The sequence below is a fragment of the Amblyomma maculatum genome, chromosome 3 (genome assembly GCF_055883805.1).
Source record: "Amblyomma maculatum isolate TAMU_Amacu chromosome 3, ASM5588380v1, whole genome shotgun sequence".
NCBI classification, from domain to species: domain Eukaryota; kingdom Metazoa; phylum Arthropoda; class Arachnida; order Ixodida; family Ixodidae; genus Amblyomma; species Amblyomma maculatum.
The window spans coordinates 132178637-132203928 of record NC_139346.1 but is presented as its reverse complement, the minus strand read 5'-3'; the positions used below and the strand labels follow the sequence as shown (position 1 = coordinate 132203928).

The 25292-nt window shown below is 43.5% G+C and overlaps 2 protein-coding genes across 2 annotated transcripts in view; one reads left to right on the top strand and one right to left on the bottom strand.

Moving 5' to 3' along the window:
* Positions 1-24883, bottom strand: part of LOC146196055 (myb-binding protein 1A-like) — a 46767-nt gene extending 21884 nt beyond the window's left edge. The window contains exons 1-16 of the mRNA XM_084598064.1: positions 24602-24883; positions 24228-24332; positions 23989-24069; positions 23045-23215; positions 22475-22597; positions 20182-20274; positions 19296-19401; positions 17090-17181; positions 16682-16774; positions 16311-16390; positions 16185-16248; positions 5910-5980; positions 5547-5589; positions 5334-5450; positions 4564-4681; positions 469-659 (exon numbers count right to left, since the gene is read on the bottom strand). Of these exons, the coding sequence (XP_084454190.1) occupies positions 469-659; positions 4564-4681; positions 5334-5450; positions 5547-5589; positions 5910-5980; positions 16185-16248; positions 16311-16390; positions 16682-16774; positions 17090-17181; positions 19296-19401; positions 20182-20274; positions 22475-22597; positions 23045-23215; positions 23989-24069; positions 24228-24332; positions 24602-24760 (1707 nt within the window). The 5' untranslated portion in view covers positions 24761-24883. The remainder of the gene's footprint in view (positions 1-468; positions 660-4563; positions 4682-5333; positions 5451-5546; positions 5590-5909; positions 5981-16184; positions 16249-16310; positions 16391-16681; positions 16775-17089; positions 17182-19295; positions 19402-20181; positions 20275-22474; positions 22598-23044; positions 23216-23988; positions 24070-24227; positions 24333-24601) is intronic.
* Positions 6602-9076, top strand: Ssrp (structure specific recognition protein). Its single transcript, XM_084598063.1, has one exon. It carries the CDS (start codon positions 6780-6782, stop codon positions 8982-8984), a length of 2205 nt encoding a protein of 734 aa, XP_084454189.1. The 5' UTR covers positions 6602-6779; the 3' UTR covers positions 8985-9076.
* Positions 24884-25292: the final 409 nt, after the last annotated feature.

The following is a 25292-nucleotide window of genomic DNA, read 5'->3' as shown; positions in this document are numbered from 1 at the left end:
CACGACCTTCACATGACAGCTTCCTTTCTTTCTGGAAAGTCATTTTATGCCACCAACCATGTACTAAAAATTCATCCATACATCTATGCATCCTAACTCACAACCTGGCCATTCACAAACATGGTCACTAATAAGTTGGTTTCTTATTATGGTAATGTATCGTCCCCTCAACAAATCATGTTCAGTTAGTTGCGTTCAGAGCCAACCAGATGCTCTGAAAAATGAAAATATGTGCATAAACATCACTTGAGAGATTATATGGAGTAAGACAAGTGTGTTATTAGTCTGCAAGTGCCACTGCATTGTGGGTAATTTGAAATTACACTAAATAACAAAATTTATTCACATGGTCAAACAAAATGTCTCATTAAAAAGTATTGCAAGCTTTATCGTGTGGTTGACATATACATGAACACACAAACAGATGCACAAATAAAATTCCAAGCCAAAATGAAAGGGGTCACTCACCTGGAGTGACGAGGGATCATCAGAGATATGCAGTGCAGTCAGAATGGCGAGGTACAACAGAAGCACTCTGAAGGCTGTCGTTACAGATTCATCCAGACTGGCTGAAGAGGAATCCAATCTTTCCAGTGTGCGTTTGGTCTTCTTGAGCCACTTCTTAACGTCACCACTTCCTCCATCTTCCCCAAAAGATGCTAAACAAGGCAAAAGAAAAGGCCAGTCAGAAAGTAGTTGTGATTTATGCTTGTGCTCAACACCAACACAACATAAAGTTTTTCTTTATCAAAACAAAAATGAAAACTTTTCATTCTTTCAGAGGCAAAGATTGATACAGCAGCCCACACAGCCTTCTATACACAGAGGAATAAATTCAACAGGCTGGCAGCGAGACTAATTTTTGCTTGCATTTGGTGGTGGTACACAATGGAGTGGGGTAGCTTGAACAAGTGAGAACAAACAAGAAAGAAATTGTAGGGGCCATCATTCATCCTACTGGTCCTTTCTGCCTCGTCTACAACTACTGGTGCTGCCTCAATTCACTAGGATAGGGATCCAAATCACATCTAATCTGGAACCTTGCATTTTGTGCTCCTTGTGGTAGCAGATATTGAAACCGTTCTCAAGTTGATGCTTTGCAACCAAGGATGAAAACTGGCAAAATTCAAATTAGCCACTCCCATTGTAGGGATACACAGGAGTCCACTGTCACAATGTAATGGTCGCACGTAATTATCGCGCGAGGTTATGCGCGCACTGTTAGGGAGGATGAAGATGGCACTCTGGCCACCCCCACTGCCTCCCAATCTCCAACAGTGATGCCACCATGGCCTTGCCTCTTTCCTCCTGGTAAAGCCGGGGGACCTCTTCTTCACAGTCCGGAGGAGCGAGCCTTCCGGGATTTTCTTGTCCTTCAGTGTGTGAGCGCACACTTGTGCAGTTCACACTTTCTGCTGAGGAGACTGCCACTGTCAACTGAATCGCCTGATCATGATACGTGTTTACCACTGCAAGCCGTGAGCGCGAAGCCATGCAAGGTGAGGGGAATGTTCCTCTCCCCTTTTCATGTGCGCCTCCCCCTTTTGGTGGTTTTCTTTCACCCTATACATCAACATGATGTTCGCTCGCTACAGCAATTATTTCTTGAGTGCCATGCTTTGTTGTGTATAATTCCTTGGACAGAATAAAGTGCCTGCTTCGAGTAGACTTGTGTTTATCCCCTCTGGCCCGAACCCGGAACAGTGGCGATTTCTCACACCACAAGCCGGGGGTCACAGCTGTGACTGTAAGGGCTGGCAGGCTGGGGCTAGAAAAAAACTTCTTTGGAGCGTTATAGCAAGAGTAACCTCCATACTGTCCAGTGCAGTAACTAAGGTGACAAAACAACGATGGGTCTGACAGGAGTAGCTACAGTAAAAGACAGGGTTTTAAGGGCTATAAATAAGAAAGACAGAGAGGCTGTGCACAGGACATATATTTCCACTCAGTATTGCAGAACACATGACCATCCAAGCAAACAGTTTGCTTTAAGTGGAGACAAATAGCTCATGTTACTTCAATTTTCATATTATGTCATACACTGCTTTCAGCTCAAATACAGTAGGCTCCTGTAAAGAACTAGGTCAAGATGAGTTCTTGGATGAGATGAACAATGTGAGGAGATGGATAGTTTCCCATAGAATCAATATGAAGGAAATCCCCTCAAGATCAATGGCTTCACATGTCTTGTTGGTTATGATGAACTTTCACAATGATCCCGAACCATGTTGGCTCTGTCAATGCTACTTACAGGGCATGCCTTGTGTTGGAAAGGCGCAGTCAAGAAAGCACTCTTGAGGAAAGCAAGAAAGACAAAAATATTGCTCAAAATAAAACATGCCCCTGCAAGGAACCTTCCCTACACATTCACACAACGTTGTGACGCATCTTCCTGTTGATTTTGCGATTAAGAAAGAATGACATGGCATCACAACATGCATTTTCATACCACGAAGATCTGACATGGTGCACCTGCTCTACAGAGTTGCCGGTGATCACAGTAAAGAAGGAACAATGTAAAAGACAGAGTGGAAGAAAAAAAAAAAAACCCTAGATTCCAAAACCCTGTGCTCCTCACCTTTGAAAGAAAAACAAGAATAGAAAAATAAAACAAATAGAAGCCACTGAGGAAAACAGGAAAATGGCATGGTTCAAAATAATAAATGACGAAGGCTGTTCCAGGTGAGATAAACATGAGCTTGTTTTAAGCCTCCCACAGCTTACATTAAGCAAAAAGCAAAAATTGCTTTCACTGCAATTAGCTTCTCAATTCAAGGTATGCAATTTTATTCACTGTTTTTGCAAAACAAATATTTGAATGAACCTTAAGTTCTTTAACAGCTTTTTCAGACAACTTTGGATAATAAAGTCTTCTGATAAGACAAACTAATTCTCACGGTGCCCTTAAGTTCATCGTGCTCTCTAGGGAGTGTACTGTTATAGTCACTGACACCACAGACTTTGTACCATGGCAACATTCTTGCTGTAGGACAACAAACATGTCATTTTGTTCCCAGATGAAACGACCATATCTGGGGAAACATTCCGTAAAATACTGCTTCAATTAAGTTTTGAGCACTATAAAGGCAGGCATAGAAGCATATTGTTTCGAGGAAAGACGTGACCAAATGCAGAAAGAAAAGCTTCAAGGAAGCCAAATGTGCTCTGTGTATGCTGGTCCCATGCTTATCACAGGTTGCACGCAGTCCTACACACTCTCACATAACAAAACTCATACTCAAGAAGGGTTTTCTGGCGGGCTAGTTGGTGCTTGTCGTTCATGATTAAACTAGGCGAAAAAAACACGGACAGAGACAGTAAACACGTACACACACAGAGCGCAGAACTTCCAACTTTTATTCGTAAAATGCTTTGAGCATGCCTTTTATACGCTCATAACAACCACCACATGACAAAACCGGGATCAAAAACAGATAATTGTTGACATACACGTGTACACGATGCGCGGACACCGGTGCAGGCAAGCTTACACACTGTTGAAACTTGATAAAAGGATAACAGGGAACTGGAAGAATAAAATCCTGAAAGTGAAGATACTACCAACCCCACGAATGAGGGCATCAACAAAACGCTGTATACTAGCAAAACTTATTCAGCCAAAAGGGATGAGACGCGGAACCGACAGTAATAGTAGAAAAACAATGACGATACAAAGCCACTAAAAGACGTAAGCTGAAAAGAACTAAAAACTAGGCTAAAACCTAGGCTAAAAGGAACTCTGTGCTTTCTTGAAAGCACAGAGTTCTTAGCGACGGCTAGAACTAAAACGGAAAGGGAGATAATTGAGGCGTTCCTAATCGCAAAGAATTCGAAGAATTGTGTGAGCACTCTGTCCATTATGCTTTCTGATAAGGAAATCTCGTATTTGGAAAGGAACACTTTAAACCATTCTTTTTAAACCCGCACCCATACTCTTGTTAATTGTTTTTTTCCATCCTTTTCAGATTTTAGCCTGGTTTTTTTCATTTTCATTGCTCGTGTCGCTTTTACCTTTGTTTCTTGTCTCCCATCTTTCACTCTCAGTTTCACAGTTTTACACTTGGTTTTAGCCTAGTTGTTAGTTCTTTTCAGCTTACGTCTTTTAGTGGCTTTGTATCTTCATCGTTTTTCTACTATTACTGTCAGTTCCGCGTCTCATCCCTTTTGGCTGATTAAGTTTTGCTAGTATACAGCGTTTTGTTGATGCCCTCATTCGTGGGGTTGGTAGTATCTTCACTTTCAGGATTTTATTCTTCCGGTTCCCTGTTATCCTTTTATCAAGTTTCAATGGTGTGTAAGCTTTCCTGCACCGGTGTCCGCGCATCGTGTACACGTATCTGTCAACAATTATCTGCTTTTGATCCCGGTTTTGTTATGTGGTGGTTGTTTTGAGCGTATAAAAGGCATGCTCGAAGCGTTTTGCGAATAAAAGTTGGAAGTTCTGCGCTCTGTGTGTGTACGTGTTTTCTGTCTCTGTCCGTGTTTTTTTCGCGCAGTTTAATCATGAATGAAAACTCACACCACATACAAGTGCAGTAGAGAGGAATGTGAGTCTTAATTCACCTTTGATTCGAAGCAGAAGCAAAGATAGAAGGTCAGCGAATTCGTTCAACTTGGATTTCTTCCAGGGCACAATGCTCTTTAGCACAGCACTTTGCATAGACTTGCGCACAGCGTCACCCTGGCCAGTATAAATGGTCAAAACAAAGCAGAGAAATTGACAATTAGGCCTGAGTTAACTCTGAATAGCAAAGTAAGGCTGGAGGCTGGTCTACTATTCTTAATTTTTCACACTCACTCCAAACAACATGACATCGCCTGATCACTTCCATAATTCCAATCTACATTTTTGTCACTCTTTAGAAATCTGTATCTATTTACCAGCTGCGGCGGCCACTTTTCTATGGAGGTGAAAAGCAAGGCACCCGAGTGCTCAGCGATGTCAGTGCATGTTAAAGAATCCACAAAATTTCCGGAGCCCTCCACTATGGCATCTCTCATAGTCTAAGTTGCTTTGGGACGTAAAAACACCCAAACCAAGCCACACTAAGTAACAACGAGCATCTGCCTTACTAAATAGGATAACAGCATTATTAAATCCCAGTGTGGCATAATGCGCTAAATTTGGAATCACAAACTCATTTCCATTTGTTTACAGATATACTACTCCGTATACTAATTTTAAAGTGCTCCTTCCAGAGAGACACATTAGCTCTGTTATGGGCTTCCTTACGCCTGATTCACAGTTTATCATTTCACTCAGTTGAGAAAAGACGAAGATCCTCAAAACAGGCACCATGACCAAGAAAAAGTGGCAGAGTTCTGTGACATACTTGACAGCTGTCCTCAGTTTGGACTCTCGCAACATAAGCATCAATAAGGAAGTGGACAACGCTGGTCCTGAAGCCATCATCAGTAGCCATGGCCGGAAGGTGAAGCAAGTTTGACAACTGCGACAAAGAAGCAAATAAATAGGTAGCAGCATAAATAAGCTGCTAATAATATAAGAAATGGTATGTAGATATAAAGTAGGTAGGTGGACAAACCTGCTCAAAGGCTTCACGTTGGGGCTTCAACAAATGTTGAGGTCTGAAAGTTCAGCAAAATTTTTATTAAGCAAAGATTGCGGAAGTACTGTACTGACAAAACATTTCTAAGAAGAAAGAAAACACATATAAAGAAAACGTGAACAGAATAACACTAATTCAACCATGCACGTTTTTTTGCTCTTACTATACACGCAAGACATGCTCAGTGTTTTTCGCAATGTTTGCAAGAAGCGACGTAAAGAACAAATCTAGAATTTTGTACAAGAAGGTGTTGCAACAGTGCATGACAAGCTGTCGACTAAAAGCACAAAGGCTAGGTCACGTGAAAATGTACCAAATTTGTTTTGGTTCACTGCTTACCTTGTGGTATCTTCAGACTGTGCAATACCCTTCAGGAATTCTGCATACCACTGTACACATTCTGGTTTTGCCTGCAAAATGATACAATGGCATAAAAATGGAACTCAAAGATTAAATAACACTGGTTTTTCTCACAGTAGACAAATTAGTTATAAGCAAAGACATACTGTTACAACATATTATCGGAGCAGTGAAATTATACAGTACAAGCTCAATCTATACTGGTACAAAAAAAATAAAATGCTGCCGTGGTGCTAACATTCATTTAGCTAAGCTGTTGTTCTACAAGAAAAAAAAAAGGAAAGAAAACTCTTCAAAGAAAGCAGAAATTAATAAATGATGCATATAAACTGGGTATAATAAATTGAAGGAATGTGCACCTCACAGCAAGATGATAGTACAGACTTAAAACAAGAAAAATAAAACAAAAAAATCAATTTTTTTTTTTTCATATGAAGCAAATTTCAATAATAGATCCAAAATAATGCAACGAAACAGATAGCTGAAATATAATTGTCTGTCCCATCTCCCCTCCGCTCCCTCAAGAAGGCCCTAGGGGGCCTCCAAGGGAGAGGGACCTCCGCAAAAAGCCAAGCGGCGAAAGTTTTAAAAATCGCGCCTCACTACTCAGCGCCCCCAAACGGCTGACAAACAGAAGTTACAATTTGCAAATCTCTCTGTTCAAGTTGGCGAGAGCGCACATTCGCGTCGCAAACAATGTGTCGCGCGCCTCGCAGTTCGCAGTCTGCGTAGGCTTACGAATCAAAGAAAGAAACGTCTTAGCCCGCGCAACAACGCACAGTAAGCGCAGCGGTCGGTGCACGTGTTTGTAAGTCAAACCGTTCTCCGGACAGCTCTCCCCGCATCGAGATGGATTTCCTCGAGTTCCCCGACGTGTTCAAAGAGGATCGCGGCGCTATGACGTCGGGCCGGCTCAAGATGACCAACCAGGGGGTCGTCTTCAAGAACAGCAAGACTGGAAAAGTAGAGCAGGTACAGGGCTCCGAGATGGAAAGCATTAGCTGGCAGCGCTTGGGCGCCGGCTACGGACTCCGCATCATGATGAAGACGGGCGGCATGTACCGCTTTGGCGGTTTCCAAGACGACGAGCAAGAGCGGCTGGCTAAGTTCTTCCAGCACCACTTCGAAATGCCGCTCACCACCCGCGAACTGTGCCTCAAGGGCTGGAACTGGGGCACGGCGCGCTTCGAAGGCAGCGTGCTCTCGTTCGACGTGGACAAAAACTCGGCCTACGAAATCCCGCTCGGCAACGTGTCGCACTGCACGACGGCCAAGAACGAGGTGACACTCGAGTTCCACCAGAACGACGACGCGGCCGTGTCGCTCATGGAGCTGCGCTTCCACATTCCGACCGACCCAAACTCGGACACGGACCCGATACAAGCCTTCCGCAACAACGTGCTCTCCAAGGCCAGTATTATCCAGGCGACAGGCGACGCCATGGTCACATTCAAGGAGCTCCAGTGCCTCACGCCTCGCGGTCGCTACGACATCAAAATCTTCCCCTCGTTCATCCAGCTTCACGGCAAGACGTTTGACTACAAGATCCCGCTCACGACGGTGCTGCGCCTGTTCTTGCTGCCGCACAAGGACAACCGGCAGGTGTTTTTCGTGCTCAGCCTCGATCCTCCCATCAAGCAGGGCCAGACACGCTACCATTTTCTCATCCTCTTGTTTAACAAGGAAGAGGAGACGAGCATCGAACTGGCGCTGTCGGACGCCGACATCCAGGAGAAGTTTGAAGACAAGCTGCAGAAAAACATGTCAGGCCCCACGTTCGAGGTTATCAGCCGAGTTATGAAGGCTGTGGTGCAGCGAAAGATCACTGTGCCGGGCAACTTCAAAGGCCACGGAGGCACCAACTGCATCACCTGCTCGTACCGGGCGGGTAACGGACTGCTCTATCCGCTCGAGCGAGGGTTCATATACATTCACAAGCCACCTGTGCACATCCGCTTTGACGAGATTGCCTGTGTCAACTTTGCGCGTAGTGGTGGGAGCACACGCTCCTTTGACTTTGAAGTGGAGGCCAAGAGTGGTCTTGTGCACACCTTCAGTAGCATTGAGAAAGAGGAATATGGGAGACTCTTTGACTATGTCAGTGACAAGAAGCTCCGCATCAAAAACCGTGGATCGCTTGGAGCTAGCAAGGAGAAACCAAACTACAACGATGATGAGCTCATTGATTCCGATGCGGAAGATGCTCCCGATGCCTACTTGGCCCGAGTCAAAGACGAAGGTCGCCAGAGAGACGAAGGAGATTCGGATGAGTCGTCCGATGAGTCGTTCAACCCTGGAGAATCTGGCAGTGAAGTGGCGGAGGAGTTTGACAGCAACGTTGAGTCCAGCTCTGACAGTGAGGCTGGCAGTGGCGGAGGCAAGGGCAGTGGCAGCGGCAGTGATGCACACGAAAAGTCCAAGAAAGAAAAGAAGGAGAAGAAGAAGTCAAAGAGTGCCAAAACGGTCAAGGAGCCTGGCATGAAGGAACGGAAGCCACGGCGCCAAAAAAAGGAGCGCGACGCCAACAAGCCCAAGCGGCCGCCAAGCGCATATTTCTTGTGGCTGGCTGAAAACAGAGATAAGATCAAGAAGGACAACCCAAGCTTCAGCATCACAGATGTCACCAAGCGTGCCGGTGAGCTCTGGAAAGAAGTTACAGACAAGTCCAAGTGGGAGCAACAAGCTGTGGAGGCTGCCGCCAAGTACAAAGAGGCCATGGCTGCCTACCAGGCTAGTCTGTCAAATCGACCTCAGAATGACAGTGATGACGAAAAAGAACAGAAGAGTGTCAAAAAGAGCAAACCATCTGCATCCAAATCTAAGCCAACAACATCACCCATGAAGGGAGGGAACTTCAAGAGTAAGGAGTACATCAGTAGTTCGGGCAGCAGTGATGATGACGAATCAAGTAAGAAGGTCAAGAAGGAGCCAAAGGAGTCGCCCAAAAGTTCTCCCGTTCACGATAAGTCTGACAATGAGGAAGAAGCATCAGCAAGCACTCCTGCTTCTTCAGAAGGAGACCAGGACATGTCGGGAAGCGGGGACGACGACTGATCTGCAATTCCATACTGCATTTGCCATTTTTACATTTAAGTTACCTTTTATATATATAATTGTAAATAAAATTGCGCCGACTGTCTCAGTACCTGGTGCCTTCACCTGGTCTGTGGTTATGAATTTACACAGTGTCAGCTGCGTGTCAAAGTCGCGAATGCAGTTTTTATATTATTTCCTAGACTGGGTGCGCCATAATTACTGTCACACACTTTGATCCACAACTATTCCTCCTAGTATAACGTTTTTTGAACATCGTTCTCACTATTTCTTTTCACCATTTCGAGTGTCGGGGCTGCGTTTTATGCTCGTGTTTATATTTCTCAAGTCATGGCATGCCCTAGCCAGCATCGACCTACAATCTTGTCGCTGAGGGATGCTGGACACACGCCCTTGTTTATCAGGCTTTGCAGTGCGGCACGCTTTAGGAGCGACCCTGCAGTGGTCGTCCTGTCCCGGTGGCACTCCTCGCCTTAAAAGAACAGCGAAAATTAATGGCAGCCACGGAGGAGCATGAGAAGTCAGGCTCGAGAGCTGAATGTGTCTGCCACAACGAGGCGAATTGTTCAATGGGGCCTAAAGATGTTCCCCTACAAGCTGCAGAAAAGACATGATCTGACGGAGGCACAGAGAGAGGAAAGAGTTGAAAGATGCCGGCTGCTGATGACCCGTCTTCACTGATGATAAAATTTTCACAGTGGGAAGCCCGGAACTTTTGTGTATTTGCTCTGACACCGCAACTTGCTGATGCAACTACTCGCAAAATTTTGCGAAACTCTCATTCGGCATCTGTAATGGTTTCAACAGGGGAATCCGCCACTGAACCCACTCCTCTTGTTTTTGTGCCGAAAGGAGCGAATACTGACTCGGACACACACCTTAAGAAAATTCTTGAAACTCATCTGCTGGCTTAGACTCGGTCCCACTATGGCAAACAGTCTTGGACTCTGCAGCAGGACGGCGCCCCAGCACACAAACAAAAAAAAAAAGCCAGCAGTGGTGTCGAACTCAAGCGTCTGATTTCACTCTGGCTGAAAAATGGCCGGCAACTCGCCTACCTAAACCCCATGGATTTCTGCATGTGGACTTATTCTCCAAGAGAAGGCTTGAATTCTTCAGCACACCACCGTTGCAGCCCTAATGACATTGCTAGAGTAAGAATAGAAAAAATTTCCCCAGGATACCTTGCGGGCTGCAATTAAAGCGTACTCGGAATGCTTAAGGGCCGTGATAACGGCCAAAAGCAGCCATACTGATAAAATGTTGCAAGTTGCATCCCTAAGGTATAAAAAAAATGCTGTGCAAAAAATCTGAGATTTCCTTTTATGCGCCATAATTCACGTGACAGTATTTATGGTGCACCCAGTATAAAAATCCAAAATGCATGAAGTAGATTTCCTTTTAAAAAAACACCAAGGGTGTCCACGGGGTGGACTTGATCTGCATAGTGGCCACCACTGAAAGGGCCATCAGCGTAACTGCAGCCATTAAAAAGCAGAGTGTAATGAACTTGAGAAGTCCACCAGAATAACGTGGTCGAAGCTCAAGCAGTTGAAATTCTTCACAGCCACAGCAGCATGCCTCACTGCTCGGGTGTAGCTACCATGCATAAAGCACATAGAAATGCTGAAGAATGACAGCCTCTTAACCAAAATATTTCTAAACCAACGTTTTGGAACCAACTCTGCCCCTTCGTCAAGGGCAACTCTGCGATTAGAACAAATGTTTTGGGTTGGTGTAAGTTTAAATTTTTGTTCTAAGAACCCAATCAGGCGGATTTCTGCCAAAGATATTTTCATTCAAAGCAGCCTCTAATTGCACGCATAGGATACAGCTGAATATTTTCCATAAGCACAAGGTAAATGGATACAGCTGATTATTTTCCATAAGCACAAGGTAAATGATGTAAGACTACAGCATGGAGTAGATTGAGCAGTCCCTAAATAAGCGAGTTAGCCTAAATCAGAAGCTTGGGCACGTTGGTAATCCATTGTGTAGAACAGCGCGAAAAAAAGAAAGGGACGAAGGAAGACAACAAGACGAGCGCTGACTTTCAATTGACAAGTTTACTGCATGCCTGCATCCACATATATGAACACGTTCATGCAATAAAAGAAACAAGAACAAATAAACAATACACAGAAAACATAATTTATGTTTTCTGTGTATTATTTGTTCTTGTGGATGCAGGCATGAAGTAAACTTGTCAGTTGGAAGTCAGCGCTCGTCTTGTCTTCCTTCGTCCCTGTCGTTTTTTTCGCGCTGTTCTACACAATTAGCCTAAATGTGGTGAAGAGAAAATTAGTCGTTGGCAAAAATCAGATGTACACCTGAAGAGAGGAAAAGGGTAATGCTGTTACTAATATGAATAAAATAGTTTAAATAGCTGAATAACTCTACACAAATTATTGATAGTAGCCAAAATAATCAGCATGCTAATGATGGGACCGGTGGTGTGGAAAAAAGCGTGGACAAGTGACAAAAGTCTTACATGAAATGCGAATGGGGAAGGAAGTTGGTCAGGATCAGTTAACTGCATATATATTGAAGGACGGTGAAAATATTACCTTATACAAAAATGTGCCACATTGTATATGCAGTGTCTCACAACCTTGAGAATATTGGAGCCTTGGAAGAGCACAAATATGCTAATCCATAAGAAGGGGGATATCAAAGAGCTGAAAAATTAGCGATCAGCTTACTATCAGCTGTTCACAAGGTTCTTACTAAGCTAACCGATAATAGAAGTAGAGAAACCAGACTTTGTGGTTACTCCAACTGACCATATTCATGCAATCAATCAGAAGAAATGCACACAATCTAGTATAACTGACCACTATATCTAGAGCTTATTTATGTAACAGCAATTGGTGCAGTACGCCTGTGTAGGCAACCACCTCAACTTAGTGGTTGCAGAACGATTATCCTGTTGTTCAGCAAACTTGTTAATGGCCCTCGAATCGTAACGTGGCCAAGGGGACACTTAAAAGAAAAAGAACAGCGCTTGTAAGAAGAAAGAATGAGCGAGTGCACACAGACAAGCGCTACTTTCAATTTCAGTAATTAGTGCTTGTCTGTGTCCAGTCGCTCGTCCTGTCTTCCTGTGTGTGCTATTATTTTCCTTTTAAGAATCCCCAACATGTCTAACTTTTTCTCTACTCAGGGGGACACAACAGTAGACAAGAAGTGTGCACTCCCACTTCCCCCTGTACAGCATTTTTTCGGCTGCAAGCAATGCTCAGTTTGTTTCCAGTTTCAGACTTCGAAACAGCATAGTCCCTGCTGGGGTACAGAGCTGCCATGCAGGTACCTGCTGCCAGCTGCCAAATTTGTTAGCGAATAAACAATTACATAGCCTTCATGGATTAGGACAAAGAATCTGGCTCAGTCAAAATCCCAGCAGTCAATACTGAACTCGGATGCAGAAGAGGCATATATGCAGGTTCTGGAAAATATCTATAGCTGCCACATAGCGACGACAACTTTTCACAAGGAAAGTGATAAAATATCATACAGGGAAGGTGTCAGGCAGGGAGAGACAATCTTTCCAGAGGTATACACCCTACAGAGGGCATTCGGTGAAGTGAATTAAAAAAAGTTGGGGATAAAAGCTAATAAAGTATAGCTTAACGATCTTAAACTTTCCTTACAAAGTAACTCGGGGACTGAATTGCAAAGCATTACCAAGGCTCTCGACTGGCAAAACAGAATGATGGCTCTAAAGATGAATCATATAGAAATCGTAAGTAAGCATCAACAGCCTATCTTGGAAGAGCACAACAGTCTACGGTATGGAGTGAAGCACTACATGTGGTAAGGAAATATACCTGCTTAAGGCAAGTAATAAAAATTGCTTTTTACAGGAAAGGAAAGGCACAGACATGGCATAAGGGAAGTAAGGAAAGGAAAGAAGAGAGAGCGAAAGAAGTGTGGTAGTGAAGTGCTCTGGAATAATTTCGACTGCCTGGGGATTTTTAACGTGCACTGACGTCGCACAGCACGCGCACACGTTTGCACTTCACCTCCATTGAAACGCGGCCACCACACTCTCGGGTAATGAATAGCAGCTTAACAATTTCCCTGAAAAGGAAACTATATAACAACTATATATCTTACCAATACTTATCCACAGGTTTAAAGGCTTAAATGTGGAGGTTAAAGAAAAATGGATTGAGGGCTAAGCAATGAATTATGAAAAGAAAAATTACACACACACATGCGCACACACACACACAGTTTTTTCGATGATGGGTGGATTGACTTTTGGTTGGTCACTGGGAGGGGCTGTGTCTCCTGTAACCAAGAGGGGTGCAACCATTGGCGATGAAGCCCGGAGGAATAAGGCTGGGAGCAGTGGCACGCTCCTGTACTCGAGAGAGGCCACACTGAGGAATGCTCAGACAGCCGACTGGAACCTCAGAGGCTGGTGCACTCTTCAAAGTCTATCCCACTAAAGTGGGATAGATTCTCAGGCTTATGAACCGCTACGGTAGGACCCATCGGAAATGACAGCCTTTACTGATGATGCACCCTATCAAGAAACGGGACTAGGCATAAGGCTGGGGAGCTCCCGACTCCCTGTGATCCAAGGATGGAAGCCGCTGGAGTTGGAGATGACCACTCCTCGTAGCGGCAAATGAGAGTCTGTTCACCTGCCGGTGCAGTCCAGGGATGGGCTGTACCAGCTAAGTCTCTATGTAAGAACGCAGGGGAATCTCCCCTGACTAAGATCATCAAGGGTAGGGGCAACCCTGTGTAACCCAGCCCGCGAGGATGCTTTGAGGCGCTGTTAGAGACTGTCTGCACTCCTCCTCCGGTGAAAACCAGGAATGTCCTGGGAAACGCTGAGGCCTGCGGGCATCTCAGTAGGCTAAGAGAGTGAAGATGAAGTGAAAGCAGAACTGGTGCAAGTACCCTTTGAGTGACTGTCAGTAGTACCGCTGTGAGACCAAAGGGTGGGGGATGAAGCCTCCACTCGCGCTTCCGGTACGTAGGCAGTATGTCCTAAAGAGTTTTGGAATGGGGCTGACGTCCAAACCGAGATGCTTACCAAAACTTGGTAGAATCGGGCTCTCGCATGGAGTGCAGCACGAAGAGAGTTACCGAAGTCAGGGATGCAAAGGCGGCTGGCCAGGGGTGCACGTCATGGAAGTGTACCATGGGTGTTGCGATCCCGCCTGCCTGAGCACGTGGGTGCGACCCACAACACGACCAACGCGGTGGCAGTAATTGACAAGTCCGCCACGTGCAGTGAGAGAGAGCTGTCAGGATTCGTTTTGCAGCTCGACGATGACCAGACATAAACTGGCACAAGAGAGGTCCCCGGCATGGGTGTCTGTCATTTATGGGACTTAGCTTTTGGAAAGGGGCTCAGCCTGGGCGATTCCATTTAAGCCCGGGGGATACTGTTTGGCAAGCTAAACTCTTCTTGAACCGAAGCGTGGCCTTGTGGTAGAGCATTCGCCTTGTGTTCGGGAGGTACTAGGTTCAATCCCTGATGCCGCCGGGTACCCACCAGCTTTTCAATGGGTACAAGCTTTCCACCGGCCTGGTGCTCGGCTCTTTGGGGTGAAGTGTTTGGGAAAGCGGTCATACGCCTCAAATAGTTGCTCCGATGTGGCAGTGATCAGTTCCACCATTAAACAACAACAAGTCCGCCTCGTGCGGCAAAAGCCTATTATCTGGCCCTTTTTTACCAAAGCGTAGCATTGTGGTAGAGCATCCGCCTCATGTTTGGGAGGTACCAGATTCGATCCCTGGTGCCGCCGGGTACTCACCGGTTTTTCAATGGGTACAAGCTTTCCCCCGGCCTGGTGCTCGGCTCTTTGAGGTGAAATGTTTGGGAAAGGGGTCATAGATCTCAAATAGTTTCTCCGATGTGGCAGTGATCAGTTTCACCATCGGACAACAATAAGTCCGCCTTGTGCGGCAAAAACCCATTATATGGCCCTTTTTTGACGTTGGTCAAAGGACTCATGTGAAGCCTTTACCAACCGCACCGCCATTCTTCACCGTCAGCGCAGCATTCAACACGGAATACAGTTGACTGCTAGGACTAACAAAATCCAGAACTACGACTCGGGGAAAATCAAACACCACATGGCTGACGTCCTCCAGTCAGTGTCACCATTTTAATCTGTCACCTATCAACCAAGACATTCTCCCTCTCTCTCTCTCTTACACACACACACATATATATATATATATATATAACCTAAGAAGTGGGTGGGAAGAGAATAGTGTGGGGCATGGAACAAACAGAAGTTAATAACATTCCAGGCAAAGTCAAGAAACGGGCATGGCATTATTATTATTATTATTATTATTATTATGGGTAGAACATACAATGCAAAGGGCGGATAATCAATGCTCATTTGGTGCAACGGACTGGATTCTGAGAAAAGGCAAGGACACCAACGGGGGACAGAAAGCTAGGAGAGTGGATAAGATTAGGTAGTCGGAGAGGATAAGGTGGTCGTAGCTGGCATGAAACAGAGATAGTTCGATAGATGTGAAAGGAGCCTTTGTCCAGCTGGATGTCATGAGGGTCACGGCAACGATGACATTATACAATGGAGACCGCCTATATCCTAAGTGCTTATATAGTGTGGAACCGGATAAACTGACACATCCTTTTCCGGCCGCTGGTCTGCCTCCCATAGGATACTCAATGTAAAGTCATACTGCTTAGTAAGTGGTCGCGCAAAGCAAAATACCAGCTATAGTGGAGCTTTGAAATCTATTAAGTAACCATGCGGAACATCAAGTGCATTTCTCTGTATGGCACCAGGGGTTTATGAGGCATACTACCCCTATTTTTCAAAACAAAATGCAACAAAAAATATATGTGGCCATGTATCGTCACGCTGATGGGAATGCAAGAGTATGCATATTTTTCATGATCACTGGCACTCCGCTGCTTAGGCTACTCATTTTCAATTTTGTCTCTCAGTCTTCTCATTTTTGAAGCAGCAACTTCAAAACCTTATCACTAAGTTTCTGAGAGGCAGGATAATAATTTTACCGTTAGTGTACTCCTTGCTGTCGGGAGAAACAAACAGCATGCATTTTCAGCAAGTTCCTTGCAGGAAAATTTCTTAAAAGTTTAAAAGAACTTGATGACGACTGTCATTAATTTTAATGAACAATGTATATGAATAGGCACAGTGAGGGAAAGGAATAAAGAAAATGTGCACTCACAGCTAGCAGCACATCATGTATTGTCTTTGTCTTGGTAATGTGGTCAAACAGGATGCTACCAGGCCTGAAAAACAATGAGAAAGGCTTAGTAGAGCTAATGCGCACCACAGGTTCTAGTCTTCTTACGGCTGCACAAAGAAGTTTAGGACGGCCACTTGGATCTGTGCCTCTTCTGACTTCTTTGCAAAGTCCACCAGAAACTGCGCCTGTAAAAAAAAAAAAATAAAAAAATAAGGTGCCCGTTACGTACCACTAAGCTACTGACAATATTTATGTTACCACATTGAACCACTAAGATTTAGACACAAATTTGATACTGTCCTAAAACCCCTCCCACAATGTTGTAATGCTAAAGTGAATCTTCTGAAAATGTGTAGAAAACGCAAAGTTTTCAGAAACCATTCTGTTAGCAGTAGAAACAAAAAGAAAACAAAGAATGGAGCAGCACGCTAAACTTGATGGACTACATAAAGGAGTATATAATGGCAGAAACTTACCAGATCACAATTTACAGAGTGCAAAACATGGGAGTTGCTGGATATTGCATGAACAGTCTGTTTCCTCAGTTGTGGCGAAAGAACGATTTCCAGCTGCAAGAAGTGGAAAAAGCAATGAAGCGACACACAGCAACACTTTGCAGCAGGACAAAGAATGAAGTGAAATCTTCCCCAAAACAATCCTGCAAACAGAATATACAGTACAGTTTGGTCAGGCATGTGGTTCTATGGTAAAGCTTTTCAATTATTACTGCCTTTACCTGGTTCACTTGTCTCCTCACCTTAGTCCCAACCTCTGATGACGTAGACATATTTGGAACCAACAAATAATGCTGGCTCTTGACAGCAGAGCAACAAACCACTCCACATGACCAAAACCTAAAAAATGCGAGAGAGAACAATACAAACCTTTTCGACGGTCGTCAGCTGAGACAAGCACCATTTGGCCAGCTGCACAGCCAGAAAGGTCCGCTCTTCACGAGGTGCCGTGAGTAGTCCCTCTACAAAAATGCATTAAGCTGGTTAGAGGCTAAAACAGCATTGAGATCCATGTGTGCGAAACCAACACCTTTTAGTGTAGAATTGCGCTTATCTGAACTACAATTCAAGCTTCTGGTCTACTTGAACCTATAATTTAGCCCTATCCACATGATGCAAATTAAAGAAGTCCGTCTTAATTCGAACTCTGCATAGTTGGAACCAATCTTGCGTCCTCGTCAAGTTTGAATTATTGAGTGTCAATTATCAGCTGTGCTTACGGCTGCCTCGGATTGTGCTCCCAAGCAAGCTGTAACAGTAAACTCAGCAGCCAAGAATTGTTTCTTATAAAGCACTATAGTGCTATTTTTTTTAAAATGTCTACTGAAAGACCACCCTTCACTTCATTGCAACCACTCACTTCCTCAAAGGCTGATTTGGTGTGTCGGTTTTCCTGATGCATGTCTGTTTATTTAACAAGCACTCAAAATGTTAACCAATGGCTCTGACCATATGTTGAGCAGAGAGATGAGCATCAAGAAAAATCTAGCAAGCAACCTATAAAGCACACTATTGCATATCGCCTCACCCTCCCTCTACACACCAAACATATCTGATTTCACTAGTGTGGTTTTGGCGCTTGCCCTATAGTCTGCCACTAATTCATTACAGCAAAAAGCCTTGAGAGAGAAAGGAAAGCTGCACAAGATTTCTGCTTTACAAACTACCACTGGGCAACAGCTGCAGACACACAAAGCCATTCTCCTTCTCAAAGCGACAACAGTGCCCCCAACACCCTGTTTTCATCCTCTAGCTTCACAAGGTGCCTGCAGCACGACGTTTATGCAGACAGGCATAAAACACACTGAGTGCGCCTTTGAGAAACCAGGTTTGGAGTGCATCGTGGGATCCGCCAAAGTGGCTCAATGACTTGGCCGTTTGGCTAATGATCCCAAGCCAGGTACACAATCCCCACTATGATAGCTGCGTTTCAGTTGAGGCAAAATACAGAAACACCCATTTGCTATGCGATGTCAATGCACACGCTTCTAAAGGACCAGAGGCGGTCTAAAAACAGTTCGGAGCCCTCCATCATGACATCACTCACGGCATCGGTTGCTTCAAACGTTAAACTTCATAGACCACTGCTACTAAAGCTGCCTAGACTGCCGTGTATTTGGATTTACCTTTCTAAGACCCCACATGGATAAAAGCTTTAGTAGTTCCACTAGCAGTAATTGTGTGGGGCTTACCACAAAAGCCTTCTTTTTATCTGAGTAAAACGCAAGCAAATGGCACTCAATATTACATATATAAAAAAAATGCAGTGCTAACAAGAGAGGGAAAATATTTGCACAACAGTGCGGACACATAGAAGGGTGAATGAAGAGACAGAGTTATCAGAATGAAGAAAAAAAACTTGGAAGAGGTTTAAGATCAGCCTTTATAGGTATGACACAACAGCATTAATGACTCCTGCCTGCCAATCCTATTGCATATCCTTGTTCACGCACATGCACTTTCCTGCTCACATAATCGCTAATACCATAATTTGTGCCTCTTTAATTTCTTGGACACTCACCAGCATATCTAATGTTGAAAGACCACTCAACATAGATATAATGCCCCACAATACAATGCCCCCAAGATGTATGAATGCATGAATGTATAAATGCCCAAGATGTATGAATGCCAGACAATATAATGCCCCCAAGATGTATGAATGTGCCTGCGTAGCTTAGAGGCATTTGGCTTGGAATTTAAAAGCCCCAGGTTCTATTCCCATCTCACCCTCGATAAAGTTCCTTTTCAGAAATTTTATTTACTTTTAAATTCCGCCACTCCATAACTGGCGCCCTTCCAACCAATCCGGATGTTCCTAGCATGCGGTCACCAATGGGTCCTCCGTTGAATGGAAGCCTTCAAAATTTTACATCTCTGTTGCAAAAAAGAGCCCCTTGCACACTGAAGGGATCGCAATCAAAGTAGTGCTCCACACTGCCTAAAAGCATGTGGCAACGTGCCAAGCAGTGTGCCACTGTAAAGTGCAGTCAGTATTAAAGCATGCCTAAAAATTTTAGCATCAAAAGTGCAATTTATGCGCGTGTGAAAGAGGAAAAAAAGAAAGGCACCTCACCATCCACAAATTTTTTCCAGAACTTCTTGAAGTTTTTCGTGTTGATCACAGCTTGCAGGATCAGGGTGCAGACGGGATGAACATGAGGGTGAACATTTGTTGACCTCTGCAGTGAAAAAAAAAAGAAAAAAATTAGAAAGTAATAAAACGCACAGTCAAAGCCAGCACATGGCGCACATTCAAAAGCCCTTTTCACTGTCATGTTAGGAAGCAACACTATTTCACAGAAAGGCTTTTCTAACTTCTTTTTAAATTACGATACTTCAGCTTGACTGTTACACCAGGAAATGTGTGCTGTTGACTGTCAAAGTAAAATTTGCACATGTCTGATGTTTATAGTATAAACAAACATGTACAAGATAAAACAAGCAGTCTTATGCCCTTTGATAGATGTGTCACTTTGAACTCTAATCCACATAAGGAAGGGCTGTGCATATATTTATATATATATATATATATAGCAGAAAATTTAAGAGGAAATGAGGCGCTCATTATGATACATGAAAAAAAGAAGCAGACAGTTGGCAAGGGCAAGGAAAGCATAGCGGATATTTAATTATCTTTTTGCTATTGACCTGAATTAGTGCTGTATTGTTACAGTTATTACAGCACTAATTCAGGTCAATAGCAAAAAGATAACATTTAAAAATTCCACTATGCTATCCTTGTCAAAGATGACGGTGAGTGTAGTTAAGCAGTGAAGCAGTGGCCATCGAATCTGGAATAGTGCTACCCCCTACTGTGCGATTTCCACTCATAACAATATATATGTATATGCAGCTCCTTCAATACACCTGCTAGGAGCTGCAGTATGCATAAACAAAAAAAAAATGTGTTTCAAAATAGCATAACTGCACCACAATTTAGAATCCCTTCTTTAGCCCACCTGAAGAATCTGCACAATGTGGGCAAAGTTCTCCTTGTCTAAAATGCTCTCACAGGCCCAGTGTTCTTGTAGAAAGGCTGCATTCACCATGCCCTGCGAGCAGAAAAAAATATCAGCACAGAGTAGCACCGGTCAGATGTAAGTTCACTGGAGCACATGTACTGAAAGGCGGGCCGTAATTAGTGTCACGCCAATCTTAAATACTTTTGTGAGCCATATGATCTCTATACGGCAGCATAAAAGATATCCTCACATCATGCTGCAAGTTGCAAATTTACCAAAACATATTCACCCTCTCTTCTGTGGTACAGCAATATGCATAATGCTTCCACTGGTCTAGCTCGACACGAAAGCTTTGAAATGAGATAATTTTTGTTTTTCTCTCTCAAAAGATACTGGGTGGCATCAAAGTCTACAGTGTTAACTGCAACAGTTCAGCATCTCTTCCTTCTGTTATTTCACTCCAAACTCGTTGTCACAAGCTGCCTCACCTATTATACAGCAGAAGTTGCGGGACCTTCTACCTCAGATATAGTGCGAAACTCACGGGACCTCACTGCTCCTCTGAGCAAGATTCGACAAGCCGACGGGGCAGCGACCGCGCGTCCTTGACGCGGACGCTGCGTAGACAGCCGAGAGCATAAAGGCACATACAGCAGAACGCCCGCGCTAGTGCTCTCTGGGAAGATTCAGTCTTCCGGGCCACTCTCGCGGCCGCTCTGGGAAATCGTCTTTTGTTTAACCGGGCCCGCAATCAATGCATCGTCTCCTCATCTGCCAGCCTCCGCTACCGAACAACCCAGCCTTCTACGCCTCAACTCGCAAGAAAGCCGTGAGAATTCCATTTCACCACAGCCTGTTGTTCAATCGAACATTATTTTCGCTTTTGTTAACCTTTACCGGACTTAGTAATATTTTTCGCTGCGTTTTCTATGTGACTTTTGCCCATACTTATATCTAGAATACTTGCTTTGTGATCTTTATAAGTATTCTTTTTATCTTAGTGTTTTGTTCATTGTCGGGATTTTTTTCCTCTTGTCGTTTAACTAGTATTTTATCACTATCTTGTTGTGGCGTTTTATTTTTTTTATTGTACTCTATTATTATGCAGTGTAATTTGGACTACTATTTAAAAACATTCAATTGTTTGTAAAAACAATTGAACTATTTGAACTTATTCCTCAGTCGCACACCGACACACATACTTCATGGGTTGACCGGCCTAACTTTTAAATGTGTTCTCAAACCTCATAGAGGGACGACGGGTAACCGTAAAAGGGATCCCGTACCTCTTTTGACCATAAAGGCGGGGGTTTGAGACACTCATCAATAAAAAAATATATGTGTGTTATTTCGATACCCCTATACCCCCTTGAATGAAATAAATCTCTCATCTCTCGCCCTGATTTTGTACCATACATCTGCGATTGGATTCTTTGCCATATTGTACTTGCTGCTCCCATTTTCTTTATATACGTCAATTAAGCCAAGTTCAAGATTGCCATAACAATTACTTTAATTTCCATTGCCAAGCATCAGCTCAAAAATTCCACTCCTCATTAAGGTAGTGGTTTTCTTCAGTGGCATGTCCTGACACACTGTCAGTAAGAAACTCTTTGCTGAACATGACCAAGAGACGGGAATGCCATGGACCTGTGAAGGACATTTAAAGAATGAATGCTTCGCAGATCAGTAATCAGCTTTTAAAAGTTAGCAACATTAAAGGAATGAGTTAAAGAAAAAATCTTGTCAATAACGCAGCCTTCAATGCACTGAACACGCAGATTTGACAGCAATGACAAGGCTTAAAATTCATATCAAGAGTTTATAAGACTGAAGCAGCATGCAACACATGGGTGTCTTACGCTGCTCCAGTAAAGGAAGGGACAGGGGAACCTTTTCTGTACACCTCACATGGGCTGTTGTCACATCTCTAACGTTTCAAATCAGCTTACCCAGGTAATGTGCTACTTACCGCATGTTAATAATGCTTTGAAACAGACAGACCATACTGCCGGCTCATCCCTTTATTTTATATATTATTATATATTGTCGACATGCTTGTGATGTGCAGGCTTACAGAAGAAAAGTAGCAGCACACGTGAACTTCCGTTTCAAATTTTCAAATAGACATTTTTTTTTTATTACAGGCATATTTTGTTCAGAAAGCAGGATAAACAATGTTAGCTAGCGGCCACTACACAAGCTATTAATAAGAAACTAGAAAAAAAATTTTAACAGCCAACACATTACGCTAAAGCAATGTAACAAGAATGAGGTGTAAAAGGCTCACTGGAAATCTGGATGCAGCTTGGACGAGGACGTATAGCTTCAGAGGCGTGCACTCCTCCCAGCCACATGACAACACTTCCTGCAACTCCGGCCAAACTTTTTTCCTGAACTTCTTTTCATTCACCTGCAAATGAAAGGAGCAGTTATCACCAACTTTAATTTCTGTTGTTTAATACAAAAGAGCTCAAAAGACAAGACAAAGAGGCTTTGAACAGTGTCTAATTAAAAATTTACAGTCACATCTAAACATCCCAGAGAAGTGTAAAAACTCAGTTTATAGAGTATGAATGTTCCTTGTTTCCAACTGATGACTCAAATGCAATGCTCAAGGAAATTCTCTTCAGGTCTTTTTGAAAAGACTGATAGGTGATAAATTGTTCATGACCAACACGACCCTGCCAACCCTCAAAAATTAGGACTGTGGTACTACTAAGGGGTACTATATGGATTCTATACGTCTGGCAAATTGAAGTTACTGTGGCAAGCCTGAAGGTTTTTGTGCCGAAGTGAGACAACTATGTACTCCAAAACGTGCAATCACAAGACAAGAAATGAGTGGACGATGTCATACCTGGTTAAGGAGCTCCTTAAAGATGTCGCATGCCATGAGCTGGACGTGAGGATAACGCGTGCCAAGTTCCAACACTTCCCGCGCAACACTGCCCACTGCATCACCTGCCTTTCCAGAGCGAACAAGTGCCGCAAAGGCGAGACAACGTCCCAGCACAACATGGTTTTTATCCTGGAAGAGTCACAATTGTGGTTTTATACTCGCAGATTCAATAGCTGCAGAAATGAACCATGTAGCTAGAAGTAGAAGTAACAAAACATCCCCCAAAATTTTAAATAGCATTTGCATCAATTTTCTGCTGTTCAGGATGCCATTAAAGAAGTGCGGACATTGTGGTGAATTTTATTTACACGATTCAATGGTACAACATGACACCTTTGAAAATTACAGGCCTCTAAGTCTCACAGCTTCAGAAAGTTATTTTATCAAATCTAATCCCTTCAATATTAGATGAGCCATCTTATTCGTATGAGTGCACAAAAATGCAGACTTCTGATTCACATTTACACAGATAAAAGTGGTGCCACAAAGGCTACATTCTATGATATGCTGATAAAATTACCAACACAATTATTTACATAGATAAAAGAATGTGCCACTATAGTAAGTCAATATAAGGCTATAATCCCTGGAGTGTAGTTGTGTGTAGCATCCAAGCTCAAGATAACATGACCTCTGTATGTAACAACATGCCCAAGAAATAAACTTTCTTTATTCTTACAAAACTTTTCCTGCCTTTTTCATGAACGTTAGGTCTGAAACATATACAATGTCATTTGTCTTAACATCCGCACAATCAATACACTACTCAAAAAGGGCATCACAAAGAACTGAAAGAGCAATGACATCAAAACAAATTGTCAACCTGAGCCCGGCTGTGAGGTAGTGCATCAAGTAGGCAAGTCTGTGCCAATCAATTAATGCATGATGGATTTAGACAGTACCTCTTTCGTGTCTTCAGGAAGATGTTTGTGAATTAAACTTTGAACTTCATCTGCACTAACGTCAGGAAACATTCTGAGAACCTGGGAAAAAAAAAAAAAAAAGAAGAAGGAAGGTTGCGCGAAGTTGCGCGGCAAATGCACTCACTGTTCAGTCAAGCTTTCATGTAGCTTGGCATAAACGGAAGAGATTTAGGATAATTGTATCGTATAGAAAAATTACACATAAAAGCATCTCTCACCTCTGCAAGCGTAGCTGCAAATCCTACTCGAGCACATTTTCGAGTTGACGGAAGGCCTTTGATCAGTCGTTCAACCGTGTACTGAAGCTTGTTGCTGGAGTCAGACTAGAGAGGAAGAGAAAACACAGAAGCGTTATAAATCGATACTGCAGCTTTCTTAACTGCAAGTACTTCATGTATCAAGTTGAAAGGCTATGTGGGTCCGTGACAAACCCACGTCATTGTCAAACTTGGAATGCGTGAATTCATCACGAAGCCAGGTATTCGACAGGTGTGTTGTTGCTCAGAAAAAAATGATTATTGAAAACAGAGGTAGTGCTGTTTAACTGATGCTGGACACAGCTCATAAAGTCGCCAAATCAATGAAATCGTACCTCTTCTCTCGACTTGGTGAGCTCATTGATGACGGTTTCGGCTCCGCTCACGCGATGCTGCTTATTTGTATCAGCCAGTTTGTAGAAGGCATCCAGAAAGCGACTCTTGCGCTGTTTGTCAGCATTGGTTTCGCCAACGGCAGGGTCGTTCCCGATCATTTTATAACCTTAACACACGGGTGCACACATACACACGTGCAGTGACTGTCTGCTAGCGTGTTTGCCAGCCGCCAGCTTTCAATGCACTGGAAATGATGATAATAGGCGTGTGTCCGTCGTCCCCCGTGGTAACAGGTAACAGGTAACAGTGGTAACAGTGGTAACAGTGGTAATAGTGGTAATAGCGGTAACAGTTTAAAACACATAAAACCAATTTAAAAATGCGATATATATAATCTAGCATGTATCAAAGTGATTAAAATATTTAAGTACATTTGTTTAGCCACAGCCGGTCGGCCGGTCAAGGAACACAGCCATAGGTAGCTCTATGGACTCTATGGTAAGAGGTAAATACGCTTGTCTAGATGAGTAGATATAATCTTCCGAGCGGTAAATTCGAAAGCCAAATTAAAAAGCAAATATTTTGCAATCCCATATCCCTCAAGTATCAAGTGGCATAGATTAATTCTTCCTAAAAAATTTTCAATTTTCTGTTGGCCGCCAGCCTAATCGGCGTTTATGAATGACGACG

Bases quoted from the DNA above. Each gene is read 5' to 3' on its own strand.
- Ssrp (XM_084598063.1), top strand. From the start codon at position 6,780: ATGGATTTCCTCGAGTTCCCCGACGTGTTCAAAGAGGATCGCGGCGCT.